The sequence below is a fragment of the Gekko japonicus genome, unplaced genomic scaffold (genome assembly GCF_001447785.1).
Source record: "Gekko japonicus isolate JY-2015 unplaced genomic scaffold, Gekko_japonicus_V1.1 scaffold1930, whole genome shotgun sequence".
Lineage (NCBI taxonomy): Eukaryota > Metazoa > Chordata > Lepidosauria > Squamata > Gekkonidae > Gekko > Gekko japonicus.
Window position 1 is genome coordinate 35,295 of NW_015174896.1, and position 15,215 is coordinate 50,509.

Consider the following 15,215-nt stretch of genomic DNA (forward strand, 5'->3'; position numbering starts at 1 on the left):
CCCGCCACCCTTCTGAGGTTGGCAGCGCCGGAAGGGTCAGCGGTGGGCAATCCTCTCTGAGTCCAAGCCTTTTCCCCTGTGGTGGCAGCAGCAGCCTGGGCGCTTGCCTTGCTCCATCCCCTTCTTCGCCTCCTTTCCCTCACCGTGTGAACTCCCCACCCCCCAGCCAAGAGGAAGGGGACATCCTAACATCCACTGCATACATTCAGTATTCTAATATACTATTCTGAAAAAGAAATACACTACAATAGATTAAAATACAGAGGATTTATAGTCCTTCTTGCTGAAAATACATATGTGAGGACTATAGTATGCAATAAACCACTTGTATTTATTATTTAGTTATTATTTAGACGTATGAGCATGGCACCGCAGTACCGCACAGACATATAATGGCAGGCCCTCCTGAGCAAAAAGTTGTTAGCTACGGGGCTGCATTGTTCCCCTTGTGCTTCTCTCTGGCTGCAGCAGAGAGTTTCGTCTGCTGCAGCCCTCGCTTCCTCTTCTGCCACTAGCCCTTCCACGTGCATCAGCTTCCTTGTGAAACACTGATTTTGCATATGCAGAAATGATAGCAGCAGAGGAAATGAGCGCAGCAGTGAAGGAAAGCCTCCACAGCACGCAGAGAAAAGTGTGAGAGGAACAATGTCATAGGATCCAAGCCATTGTATTTTGCAACTCCCTCTCTCCCCAAAATAACATTTGCTCAGTGTACTCCAGCAGCAAGCTGCAAAGGAGTGCAAAGCTTTGGTCTAAGAGGAGAGAAAGAACTGAGAACATGACTCTAGAAGAGTCTAAGTTACACTTGGAGCTTCATTCAGAAGCCTTTCTCCAATATTATCCTCTCCTGGACTGAAACCTCTTCCAATTATCGGATTGATGTTCCAAATGACTGGTACTCTACATTTACATTAGTAGGATATGAAAATCTATTCAGTAACATTAATTTAAATGAAAAGACTTCTTTTACTTCTTCTCTTGGAAACACAAAGGCCACCCAGAATTTTTTTTCTTCCCTCCATGTGTAGCCAAAGTTTGCTGTTTTTATTACAGCGGTTCCCTCTACTGAAGAGGCAAGCCACTGTTCAGTTTAAAAAGTAGGTTTTTCTCTTCAAGACTCTGAATTGCTGCAGGAAAAACTACGAAACTAGATCTGGCCCGTGTGCAGCTTGTTCAAAACCAAAGAGTATCTCTTGTTTGAACTGGGGCCAAGGATTGTCCCTTTCTGCCACCCAGATGTCAGACTCCTGCAGCCATCCGTTCCAGAGCTTTCATTCAAAGAAGTAAAGTTTATTGAGACTTTATGAGTATGCAGATATCTTAACCATTTCGTGTTAGAACTAAAGAAAAGTGCGCACAGTAAGCAGTTATACATCATTCAAGGGGAACCCCTGATCACCCAGGGCCAATCAGGGATCAGGCAGAAGCCCGCCAAAGTAACGCCCTAGAGAAACGCTACACCAGGCACTGAAGGTCAGAGACAGCAGAAACATAGAAGACACAGCAGAACTGAAACTTAACACTCCAGAGCCACCCCCACCCCCACGGCAGCCAGCCCTTGAGAAAGGCCTAGCTGACATTCTGCCTCCCCAAAGATTCTACCCACCAGGCTTATTTGGATACATTTTGTGAAAAGCACGCACAAGTTTAGAGTCCTGCACCCGTTCATTATGAGAGGGGTCAAAGTCAGTCCATTTTATAAGATCATAAAGGCAGCCACGCTTCAGCTTAGAATCCGAAATCTCTTCCACCTCTTGGTGTGGTTCACCATTCATCATCAAAGGTGGAGGGGTTGGTGGTCGCGGTCTCCACTCGTTGGGACCCAGGGCCCGTTTCAGCAGACTGAAATGAAATACAGGGTGCCCATCTTTAAGAGATTTGGGCAAATCAAGTTCAACAGCAACTTCCCCCACTTTGTGTATCACAGTAAAAGGACCAACATATTTCCAACCCAATTTCTGTTTGGGTTGGAGCCCTCTCAAGTGTTTTGTGGATAGGTACACAGAGTCCCCAGGTTGTAAATCCCACTCAGGAGCTCGCCCTTTATCAGCCTGAGTTTTGTAATCCACTTTGGCCTTGTCAAGAGTCTTTTGGATGACAGCCCACTGGTCCTTCAAGTCCTGCCACCAACTCTGGAGGTCTCCCATGCCAGGTGCTGGGGTACCTATGGTGGGCAAAGGGGTGCCTTCATAGCCATGCATTGCTTTGAAAGGAGAAAACCCTGTGGAGCTATGCACAGAGTTATTATAACTGTACTCTGCATAAGGCAACAATTCAGCACAAATATCCTGCTGGTAGTTAGTAAAGCAGCGCAAGAATTCCTCAACTATTTGATTGACACATTCTCTTTGTCCATCAGTCTCCGGGTGATAGGCGCTTCTGAGTCCCCGGGTAATCCCCAAAACCTGCAAGAGTTCTTTCCAAAATTTGGCTACAAACTGGGCTCCTATGTTGGTTATTATTTTACTGGGCACCAAATGCAACCTTACAATGTGGTGCATAAACATTTTAGCCAAGGCTCTGGTGGTTGGTAGTTGTACATGGGATGACATGAGCCTGTTTAGAAAACAAATCCATCACAACCCTGATCACAGTATATCCTTTACTGGGCGGTAGATCAATAATAAAATCCATGGAAATAACTTCCCAGGAGCGACTGGGGGTTTCTAAAGGTCGCAAAGTTCCTGGGGGGTTTTCAGGTCATCTTTTTCCCATCAAGCAAGTCTGGCATGAACCCACGTATTGAGAAATGTCAGCACGCATGTGCGACCACCAAAACTGGTGTTGCAGTAGATGTAAAGTCTTTAAATATCCATAACGTCCAGCAAGTTTGGATTCATGGCCAAAATGCAACACCTGACCCAGCAGAGCATATGGCACAAAAAGCTCCCCCCCCCCAATACCAACAGCCATTTGTATTTTGCTGGAGGGATGAGTCTTTGGCAATTTCTGCCTTATCCCCTTCTGTAAGAGCTTCTTTAAACTTAGCCACCCATGGTTCTTCCTCCTGCCCCTTCTCAGCTGCGGCGCAACTCCTTGTCACCACCGCTCCTCCCAGCTGGGAAGGAGTGAACATAGAGTCTACCACCTCCTCCCTTTGGCTGGCATGCTGGGGGAGGCGTGACAGGGCGTCAGCCAAGAAATCCGGGGAGGTGCTGAAGGGTCAAACAAAACTTGGAGAAAAACTCCACCCAAAGGAGCTGCTGGGCATTGAGGTTATGGGGGTTCGCAAGGCTTCCAGGTTTTTATGATCTGTCCATACCTCAAAAGGTACCCTGGCCCCTCTAACCAATTCCTCCAGGTAGTAAGGGCTAGCTTAATAGCAGCAGCCTCTTTGTCCCAAATCGCCCAATTGTGCTTGGTAGAATTGAACTTCTTAGACATAAGCCAGGGAGTTTACTGTCCTCTCCCTTTTGCAGGATTCTCCCCCCCCCCCCCCACGCCCAACCCCACAGCGTACCCGCGCAACAAAATCCACTCAGTGCTCATCAGTGGCAAACCGAGGACCCCAGTCCCTCAGGAATCTGCGCACTTGCAGCAGGAAGAAGGTCAGCTTGTCAGGATCCCTGTTGAAAGTGGCATCCAACATTTCACGGGGCTGATTGGGGCTGGGCATCGTGCCAGTGGCACGGGGGACCCGGCGGCCCAGCCGGCTGCTGATCACCTGGACACCCCACCCCCCCGAAGGGCTAACAGGAATGGGGACACTTCCCACTTGATCCTTAGCCTGTGCCCCATCGCACGGCGTGTCCTGGTCTTTTCCTCTCTCCCCGCTGGGCAGGAGTGCACGCACCTCACGCTTCACAGCATCCACAATGAGCTGGGGAATATCAAACACCATCTTGCATGTCCCGGCGTAATTCCTCATTCTGCACCAGGAGTTTTTGCCGTGCCCATTCGATCTGCATCTCCTCACTCTTAGACCCCTTCCCGTACTCTTCCAGGTAACGGCTGCCATGGCGTCGTTCGTACACAGGTAGCCTTGGGTCAGGAGTTGTCGCCCAGCTCTCTTCAGTGCAGCTTGGGGCGTAAGACGAGGAATAGGATTCTCACCAGAATCTTCCTAATCTACTTTGTCCAGCGCCCGAGGTCATGGTTGTCACAGTGGTGGTGGTAATCAGCTCTTCCTCGCCAGTGGTAACCAGTACGCTCCCGGTACCATCGTCAGCCATGGTAGGGTATGAGTCCGGGAACAAAAAGGAGTTCCAACACTTGGTCAGACTCCTGCAGCAATCAGTTCCCAACAGCTTTCATTCAAAGAAGTAAAGTTTATTGAGACTTTGGCAGCATGCAGATATCTTAACCATTTCGTGTTAGAACTAAAGAAAAGTGTGCACAGTAAGCAGTTATACATCATTCAAGGGGACCCCCTGATGACCCAGGGCCAATCTGGGATCAGGCAGAAGCCCGCCAAAGTAACGGGCCAGTTTCCCCCAAGAGAAATGCTACACCAGGCACTGAGGGTCAGACAGAGATAATAGAAACATAGAAGACACGGCAGAATTGAAGCTTAACACCCCAGTGTCATCCCCACTCCCACGGCAGCCAGGCCTGGCTGACACTGGAGGGGCAAGTCAGCAATATCATCATCTATTCCAATTCTAACAGTAAAGTCAGCCAAATCTGAGGATACTGAGCCTGGCAACAATCACTGGGTGACTTGATACCACCTGACCTGCATGACTGAACTAGGCCAGGGCTGAACTAGGCTGTTCAAGAGCAGCCACCCAACGAAAGCGGGTCTCAGAGACCCACGTTCAAATCACCAGTTTGTTATGGTAGCTCACTGGGTGATATTGGGCCAGCCACATAATCTCAGCCTAACCTATCTCACAGGTTTGTTATGAGGATAAAAAGGAGAGTAGAATGATATAAGATACTTTGGTTGCTACTGTGGAGAAAAGTGGGGTAGATAATAAATATAGATGAAGCCAGGAGGCAGAAAAAAAAGTATGTTGGTGAAAAGCTGAGGAGGAGAGACTGAGACAGGGAAAGGGGAGAGAATATGGGGGTTGCCAGGAGGAGGGAAAGGGGAAATAATACGGGGAGGTGATATGCCCCCCCACTATGCAAGTGCCCCCCCCCCACTATGCAAGTGGGCCTGGCCCAGCAGTTTTCACCACACAACTGTGCCACAGTTTTCCTAGGTAGAGGCTTCCGGAGGAGGGAGCTGAAGACAGAGGGGCAGGTTGGCTGCTGGGTGGGAAAGAGAGAAGGAAGCAGGAAAAGGGGAGAGGCTATGGGAGCTTTCAGGGAGAGAGGAAATAGTAGAGAAAGAGGAAATGGGACACCCCCTTGCAAGCTCTTGCAGGTTCCTGCTTGTTCAATGTAACTTGCAATGCTGAGAAGCAAGTTGTGGTTCTACATTAGTCAATCCTAAAAGAAACCAGCCCTGACTGTTCCCTGGAAGGCCAGATGGTGAAGCTCAAATACTTTGGCCACCAAATGAGAAGGGAACACTCACTGGAGAAGACCCTGATGCTGGGAAAGACTGAAGGCCAAAGAAGAAGGGGAAGGCAAAGGATGAGATGGTTAGACAGTGTTGTCGAGGCAACGAACATGAAATTAAGCAAACTCCGGAGCACGACGGAAGACAGGAGAGCCTGGCGGGATGTGGTCCATCATGGGGTCGCGAAGAGTCGGCCTTGACTGTGCGACTGAACAACAACAAACATAATCATAATCTTCCTAACTTTAAAAGCCAGAAACTCTCTTCAAGCTGCCTTGCACAATATGTCAGAACAAGAGTGACTGTGACAGCAGGCCCCTCAGTGACTCTGCCAGAGCTGCCGGAATCTTGTAACATTCTCTGACCTCTGAGACCTTTTTGAATGTTTTCAACATACCGGACATCCACTTCCCCTCCTATGTGCATGATGAAGGAGCCGTCAGGCTGCTTCAGGGAAGACAGATACTCCAGAAGCTTCTCCCTAGAAGACAAAATCAAGACTATTAGGCAGAACAATGAGGACACCCCAGAATTGGGGGGGGGGGGGGGTTAACTCAGAGGCAGGAACTTTACAATCCAGCCAGAATCCATGTGGCTTCTTTGGGCAACATGTCATTGTTTGCCCGTTCTCTGAGTTAGGGAGTTGCACTTTGCCTCTCTTCCGCTACATCCTTCCCTGCAATGTCCTCTTATGTTTTCCTTAGCAGAGCAGTCCATATCTTTCTGAGGTTCTGTTTTGGTGGTAACCTGTTTTTAGTGGTTGCTGTATGTTCAAACAGTTATCTGCTTATCAGCATTTATAGACATCATAAAACCGCCTGCAAGATGAAGCTACTCCTTCTTGCCACTTGTGGATACTACTTTTTTATTTATTTTATTTATAAAGCCGTCCTATCCCACTTTATATCCTCAGGAACGGCCTTCAGATAGTAATGTCCAGGAATTTCACCCAGTCTCTATGACCATAGAGTCTAGGGGAGGCAGCCTAGATTGTTGGCTGGAAGTGATGCCCCACACCCTCCCCAAACTCTGCCCTCCAAATCTCTCCGTAGTGGAAGCCCTAGATCAGACTCTAGGGCTTCATCTAGTCTCCCAGGGAGCACTAGGAAGCTGCAAGGAATTCTGTTGCAGGAGGAAGTGATCTGAGATAGAGATATCACACAGCATATTATGGCAAAGTCCCTTCCGGCATCCTGCCAGTTTATCCACTGCCCTCCCTCTCCTCAGCAAGTGGGAAAGTTGAAGAACAGGACTTAGACAACTGGCAGGGATGCTTTCAGTATCCAGCATCTTCTCTTAAAGGAAAGGTTCATGGGGCCCCACCCTATACCTGTTAATAACACTGTATGCCTCTTCCGTGCCAATGATGCAGAGAGCATTGACGGCTGCGTACGTTGGCGCAAGATGCGGGTGCTGGCCCGGTCCCCCTCCAAAGCCTCCTCCTGGGCTCTGGCAACGACTCAGAAATTGGCACACGCTGGGCACATAGGAGAGAGACCAAAGGAAGGTTAGTGTTAAACAAGCTTTAGACATTTCTTCACGAGCACTGCGGTCTTAGGGCTGCTTCCATGTGCCTGTTCAGAGCCAACAGCAATTATTTAGGGCCTTTCCAAATGATGTTCCCTCCTCCCACCAAAACCCCCCACCAAAACCAACAAAAAGCTTTTATCCCAGCACCGACTCCATCCTCCAGTGCTATTACATTCCACCGCCACATAATATGTACAGGAGTCACTTGAACCACTATGTAATTTGCATCCAGAAGAAATTGGCAGTAACCTTTCATCTTGCAGAAAGGTCTTCTCACCAATAACCCTTCTGTTTCTCAAACAGCACACACTTCTACCAAGAATAACACAGTGCAGAAGCTCTTTCTGTTTGGTAAAATGCCCCTCCACTTTCTACCACGCTGTCCCTTTTCTATCCCAATACACACAAAGTCTTTTACAGCCTCTGTTTACATGTTTTTTTCTTGATGCATTATTGGACATTTTAGAAGCTACTTGCACATGTGGTCCTTGCAACCAAGCCCCCCCCCCAATCTGAAACACCTGACAAATGATCCCCCATCTCAGCAGGGCTCAGGAAAGCCTCTCTAAGGTGGTGGCGTGTTTGATAGTAACATTTGAGGGACGCAAAGTGGTAAGTTCTGTTATTCTACATTTCACTGGGTTTCTACACACAGAGTTTTGGCCAAAAGCCAGAGCATCCCCCCCACACACACACACACGCGCGCGCCTATGTAACTTCCGGGCTAGGTAGGCGTGTTGTGTTCATTTCCGGCATCCCTCCTCCCAGTCCGTGTACCCCCAATCCCCCGCTGGCTGCTCTGAGGGACCCGAGGTTGCGGATGCCGGGCCTGCCTCCGAGCCTGCAGGGGAGATAATTTCCACCTCAGATGCAGCTGATAGAAAGTTTTCTTGGCTAGTGCTTTTATCTGATCTTCTAATGAAAGGACAGGATTCATTAATGCTCCTAAGCTCTTTACAGAGGTGGTCACGTTCAGGCCTTGTACTGTCCAGGGTGGGTAGGACAATCCCTGCCAAAGTTACCACTTTACCGACCTGCACTGCCTCCGTCTTATCTGGATAAATCTGTCCCCATTCTTATAATCTAACTTGAGAATCATTTCCTAGCTGCACGTGTTACCCAGTTAATTCAGTGGGTTGGATCCTATATGCCACAAATATAAGGCCCTAAAGGAAGTGTCTTATGCCATTCTTCTCTTAGCCTTGCAGCCTGCTGTGAATGCCAAAAAAGGGCAATGCTGACAGTTGGGGGAACCACAGGGGCAAAACATTCAGGTTTGGGGGGGGGGGAGGAATCATCCCTCAGGCATCTTCCATGAGCAGTCTTGTACTGGTGTAGAGAAGGTGAATTTCTCCTGCTTTCTCTCCTCACTGCAGCCATTTATGTTGCATGCAATTTTGTCCACATGGGCCTCCCAGTCTTCAATATTGGCACTCACGGGGAGCTGTTGAGAGAAGAAGGTAGGAAAAATCCAGCTCCACTAGCTCCTTTTGTGGGCACTGCACAGGCTCCAACCCAGTGAAATTTAGAATAACAGAACTTACCACTTTGCATCCCCCAAATGTTACTATCAAACAAGCCACCACATTTGGAACATCATTTGGAAAGGCCCTAAATAGGCACATGGAAGCAGCCCTGATGAAGCGGCACACAAAACATGTAGGGGTTATACAATAATTAAAGATTCCTTTCCCCTGCACCATTGGTCTTTTCACTGACAAATCTGCAAAGCAGTATCTATAACCTTTTGGCATGCTGATTAGATAAAGACACTCTCTTTCTGTGATTCTTACACTCTTCAGTTAACAGGAGCACTTCTTATGCCAAAACATAATACCAAAGACTCAGAGACACAAACAGATTTTTAAAAAGCTATCAGATCTGGGTTTTTGTAGCCATTTTGGCTCCACAGAACAGGCAATCGTGGCACTGGTTGGATCTCTGCCCCACACAGGTATGAAGGTAGGGCAATAAGACTGAATTTGAATCATAGCTTTTCAGCACATATGCATGCAGCAGAATGTGGGCACAGACTAAAATGCATGCACAGACTAAAATGCAATAAAATACAAATGCGTAAATGCATAGCAAAAAAATTTCAAACCATAATATACATAAAGGGCGATTGGTGGAGATGGCGTTTACTGTAAATGGGCCGCTATAAGTAGGCCAGTGTCCAGTTGTCTTAATGCCAATAATTTAGCATGGGGGTCTTGATGGTTCAGTTTCCAGCACTCAATCCTCAGTGGCAGCTCCTAAACGAAGGCCTGGTGGAAGAGCTCCGTCTTACAGGCCCTGCAGAACTGTAAAAGGTCCCGCAGGGCCCTGGTGTCTTCCGGGAGCTCATTCCACCAGTATGGAGCCACCACTGAGAAGGCCCTGGCTCTGGTGACGGCCAGTCTAGCATCTTTTGGACCAGGGACAATCAGGCGGTTTTGGGTCCCTGACCTCAGTGCTCTCTGGGGGACATGTGGGGAAAGGCGGTCCCTCAGGTAGGCAGGCCCCCAGCCATATAGGGCTTTAAAGGTCAAAACCAGCACCTTGAACCGAATCCGGTATGCTACTGGCAGCCAGTGCAATGCCTTCAGCACAGGCATGAAGTGCTCTCATATAGAGAGACCCATCAGCAGCCTGGCTGCTGCGTTTTGCACCAGTTGCAGCTTCCAGATTTCGGACGAGGGCAGCCCCGTGTAGAGAGCACTGCAGTAGTCCAATCTCGAGGTGACTATTTCGTGGATCACCGTTGCTAGGTCATTGCGTTCAAGGAAGGGAACCAGCTGCCTAATCAGCCGTAGATGGTAAAAGGCTGCCTTGGCAGTGGCTGCTATCTGGGCCTCCATTGTTAAGGTGGCGTCTGTCGGTTGACACCGCCATGGGATGTCTCCTGTGGTGGAATGTGTGGGCTGTGCGCTTTGCCACCCCCCCTTTTCCCAGCAGCTGCCTTCTCCCTGTTGCCTTGTTATCTCTCCGTGGCCTTGAGCGCCTGGATTCTCCGTCCTGCCTCCTTTGCCAGCCTCCCGCCCTCACTGGGTCCGTTAGCGTTTCCCCGCGCTTGCAGGTGTTTGCTCATTGGCCTCTGCTCATCAGGGGGTCTTGTACGAATGGGGTATAACTGTTTCGCCCGCTCATCTTATGTTATTTCTAACACCGAAGTTCATGGAGTGTTCTCTGCTCTGATCAATAAACTGAACCTGATTAGGTCCTGTGTTTTGTTATTGAGTTATTGGAATATCTGACAGCGTCCAGGAGCACTCCCAAGCTGCTGATCCTCGGTGCTGGCACCAACGGTGCCCCATCGAAGGTCGGTAGTGGGATCCCTAACCCCGAACCGCTCCAACGTAGGTATTGGACCTCCATCTTCGTTGGATTCAATTTCAATTGGCTCAATCTAAGCCAGCCCGCCATATACTGAAGCACCCGATCCAGGTCCTCTGGGGAAGAGTCGGACTGGCCACCCAACAACAGATATAGCTGGGTGTCATCCGCGTATTGGTGGCACCCTAGCCTATGCCTCCAGGCAATCTGAGCACTGAGGGTCCATTTGGCTCCATGGGCAAGCTAAAATATGCTCGCCGCCCAAACAGGGTCGGAGTAGGCTGTTCACACGGGCCTTCAGAACATGGTGGTCCGACCATGGTACAGCCCATACAAAGCCGGCACACTCTAAGCCCGTGAGCTTCGGCAACAGAAGCACTCTGAAGGAGTAAGCCTCCCGAATGAACAGAGGCACTCCCCCCCCCCGCACCTTAGTCCGGGATTGGTGGAGGACTGAGAAACTGGGAGGAGCTAACTGGGAGAGTGCTACCGACTCCCCGTGTCGCACCCAGGTCTCAGTCACGCGTCCAAGGTCCATGTCCTGTTCTGACATATAAGCCACACATGAACTAGATGCAGGCCTCATGACTGAAAATTTCTATCTGCCCATTGGGCAATGTAACTGCACTTGAATCACAGGTTTTCAGCACAAATACATATGAGTCACACATGAACTACACAGAGGCCTCATGCCTTTCACTAACACAGAAGTGAAGAAAAGTCTGGTGGTGGGAAAGCTCTAATCATTAGTCATTCCCTTAGAACAAGCTATCCAGCCAAGCAGGCATCAACTTGGACTTCTTCCAAAGGTACATTTTCTTAAAACTGGAACGCGCTTCTGGATATGCAGCCACGACAACACTTCTGGGCAACAGTTATTAGATACCATCTCACCTATTCTGCATGCTCTGTTTTGGCTTGATAAAAGAAAAAAGCAATGAGTCTCCTTTGCTCTCTTTTGGTAGAGGAATCCACAGCTTTGGCTGCAGTTTCTCCTGGGCAAGATGCTTTGTCTCTGCCCGCACTTTAGCAGCACTCTCGTTTCCCCATTCCTCGCGACATCTCTCCCTGACTCACAAAAGAAACCCCAGCCTCTTCGTTTCTGCCCTGCAGAACGACTCTAATCACAACATTATTTTGCAATCAATGAGTGTTTCTCAGACAGAAAAAGCTCTACTTGTCTGCTCTCCCCACCACCCCCTCTCCTCCTACACATGCAGGTTCTCTGCTCAACAAGGAGCTGGTTTCTTTTCCACAGAGGGTCCCTTAGCACCGCCATTTATGCAGATCACAAGACGCACCAAAAGCCTCCACCCAGGGAAACAGCTATTGAGAGGTTATTGTTGGAGCAGGATGAATGGGACAATGCACTGTTGTGTTTCAGACACATCAGAACATTCTTATGTATCATGCAGGGATGCAGGGATGTTAGCCCAGGGAGCCATACACTATGCACAGATAATGAGAACTTCTGGGAGACCATTTCTACTGTGTTTTCTAGGCAGAAATTGTGGAGCAGGACAAATTATTTCAGGCTACACTTCTTCTCACATGAACTCTTAGTTCTGAATTTACCTCCAGTGTTCTAGAAAAGTTGTTTGTAAAAGAGAGCCATGAGGGGCACAGATGTCAAAGCCCTCTGATTTCCGAGCCTTCGACAGACAGGGCCTGCCAGAACTGGATTTATGCACAAAGTAATCTACAATTTATGCTCTCAGATTATGAAGGGCCTCTAAATACAATCTCCCCAATACTAAATTGTCTTTTTTTTTGTAGTGCTATAAGGCCTCTTAAATGTGACATCACTTAGGGCCTCAGTATGTCTTAATCTCATGGATCACTGCCTTGTCGTGGCGAGGGGGCTTGCGTGGTTCGATGAGGCTGTGGGCTATGCCGTGGAGGGCCACCCAAGACGGACAGGCCACAGCAGAGAACTCAGACCAAGCGTGATCCCCTGGAGAAGGAAATGGCAACCCACTCCAGTATTTTTGCCAAGAAAACCCCATGGACAGTATCAAAAGGCTAAAAGATATGACGCCAGAAGATGAGCCCCTCAGGTCAGAAGGTGTCCAATATGCTACTGGGGAAGAGCAGAGGGCAAGTACAAGTAACCCCAGAAAGAGTGAAGCGGCTGGGCCAAAGCCGAAAGGATGCTCAGTTGTGGATGTGTCTGATGGTGAAAGGAAAGTCCGATGCTGCAAAGAACAATACTGCATAGGAACCTGGAATGTAAGATCTATGAATCAAGGTAAGCTTGACATGGTCAAAAATGAGATGGCAAGACTGAACATCGATATCTTAGGAATCAGTGAACTAAAGTGGACAGGAATGGGCGAATTTAACTCAGAAGACCATTATATCTACTACTGTGGCCAGGAATCTCGTAGAAAAAATGGTGTGGCCTTTATAGTCAACAAGAGAGTGCAAAAGTCAGTACTGGGATACAATCTCAAAAATGACAGAATGATTTCGGTCCGATTCCAAGGCAAACCATTCAACATCACAGTAATCCAAGTCTATGCCCCAACCACTGATGCAGAAGAGGCTGAAGTGGACCGGTTCTATGAAGACCTACAACACCTCCTAGAACTAACACCAAAAAATGATGTCCTCATCATCATAGGGGACTGGAATGCTAAAGTAGGAAGTCAAAAGGTAACCGGAATAACAGACAAGTTTGGCCTTGGAAAGCAAAATGAAGCAGGGCAAAGGTTAACAGAGTTTTGTCAAGAGAACACACTGGTCATAGCGAACACCCTTTTCCAACAACCTAAGAGGCGACTCTACACATGGACATCACCAGATGGGCAACACCGAAATCAGATTGACTATATAATTTGCAGTCAAAGATGGAGAAGCTCTATCCAGTCAGTAAAAACAAGACCTGGAGCTGACTGTGGTTCAGATCATGAGCTACTCATTGCAAAATTCAGACTTAAACTGAAGAAAATTGGGAAAACCACGAGGCCATTCAGGTTTGACCTAGATCGCATCCCTGATGAATATACAGTAGAGGTGAAGAATAGATTCAAGGGTCTGGATTTGATAGATAGAGTGCCTGAAGAACTATGGACAGAGGTTCGTGACATCGTACAGGAGGCAGCAATCACCACCATCCCAAAGAAAAAGAAATGTAAGAAAGCAAAGTGGCTTTCTGATGAGGCTTTACAAATAGCAGAGGAAAGAAGGAAAGCGAAAGGCAAAGGCGAAAAGGAAAGATTTACCCAACTGAACGCAGATTTCCAGAGAACAGCAAGGAGAGATAAGGAGGCCTTCCTGAATGAACAGTGCAAAGTAATAGAAGAAAACAATAGAATGGGAAGGACTAGAGATCTCTTCAAGAAAATTGGAGAAATCAAGGGAGCGTTCCATGCAAAGCTGGCCATGATAAAGGACAAAAACGGTAGGGACCTAACAGAAGCAGAAGAGATTAGGAAAAGATGGCAAGAATACACAGAAGAACTATACAAGAAAGACCTCAATGTCCTTGACAAACACGACGGTATAATCACTGACCTTGAGCCAGACATCCTGGAATGTGAAGTTAAATGGGCCTTAGAAAGCATTACTAACAACAAAGCTAGTGGAGGTGATGGTATTCCAGCTGAGCTATTCAAAGTCTTAGAAGATGATGCTGTTAAAGTTCTGCACTCCATTTGCCAGCAAATTTGGAAAACGCAACAGTGGCCACAGGATTGGAAAAGATCAGTATACATTCCAATCCCAAAGAAGGGCAATGCCAAGGAATGTTCAAACTATCGCACAATTGCACTCATATCACACGCTAGCAAGGTCATGCTCAAGATCCTACAAGCTAGGCTTCAACAGTACGTGGATAGAGAACTACCAGAAGTACAAGCTGGGTTTCGAAGAGGTAGAGGAACGAGAGATCATATTGCCAACATTCGCTGGATTATGGAGAAAGCAAGAGAGTACCAGAAAAATATCTACTTCTGCTTCATTGACTATGCTAAAGCCTTTGACTGTGTGGATCACAACAAACTATGGCAGGTCCTTAAAGAGATGGGAGTACCAGACCACCTCACATGTCTCTTGAGAAACCTGTATAAGGGCCAAGAAGCGACAGTTAGAACCGGATACGGAACAACTGATTGGTTCAGCATAGGAAAAGGAGTACGACAAGGATGTATACTGTCACCTTGCTTATTTAATATATATGCAGAGTACATCATGCGAAATGCTGGCCTGGATGAATCACAAGCGGGAATTAAGATTGCTGGGGAAAAGATCAACAACCTCAGATATGCAGATGATACCACTCTAATGGCTGAAAGTGAAAAGGATCTAAAGAGCCTCTTGCTCAGAGTAAAAGAGGAGAGCGCAAAAGTGGGCTTGAAGCTCAACATCAAAAAAACTAAGATCATGGCATCCGGCCCCATCACTCCTTGGCAAATAGAAGGGGAAGTCGTGGAAGTAGTGACAGACTTCACGTTCCTGGGATCCCAGATCACCGCAGACTGTGACTGCAGCCATGAAATTAAAAGACGCCTGCTCCTTGGGAGGAAAGCGATGGCGAACCTAAACAGCATGATAAAAAGTAGAGACATCACCCTGCCAACAAAAGTCCGCATGGTCAAAGCAATGGTATTCCCAGTAGTCATGTATGGCTGCGAGAGCTGGACTATAAGGAAGGCCGAGCGCCGAAGAATAGATTCTTTTGAACTATGGTGCTGGAGAAGACTCTTGAGAGTCCCTTGGACTGCAAGAAGAACAAATCAGTCAATCCTCAAAGAAATCAACCCTGACTGTTCCCTGGAAGGCCAGATAATGAAACTGAAGCTCAAATACTTTGGCCACCAAATGAGAAGGGAGCACTCACTGGAGAAGACCCTGATGCTGGGAAAGATTGAAGGTCAAAGAAGACGGGGACGGCAAAGGATGAGATGGTTAGACAGTGTCA

General features: G+C 47.9%; 1 protein-coding gene across 2 annotated transcripts in view; it reads right to left on the reverse strand.

Moving 5' to 3' along the window:
• LOC107121947 (protein farnesyltransferase subunit beta-like) overlaps positions 1-15,215 on the reverse strand; it is a 66,939-nt gene that overhangs the window by 14,664 nt on the left and 37,060 nt on the right. For both annotated transcript variants that reach the window (XM_015424963.1, XM_015424962.1), the window contains exons 5-6: positions 6,780-6,926; positions 5,847-5,930 (exon numbers count right to left, since the gene is read on the reverse strand). In XM_015424963.1, the coding sequence (XP_015280449.1) occupies positions 5,847-5,930; positions 6,780-6,926 (231 nt within the window). The remainder of the gene's footprint in view (positions 1-5,846; positions 5,931-6,779; positions 6,927-15,215) is intronic.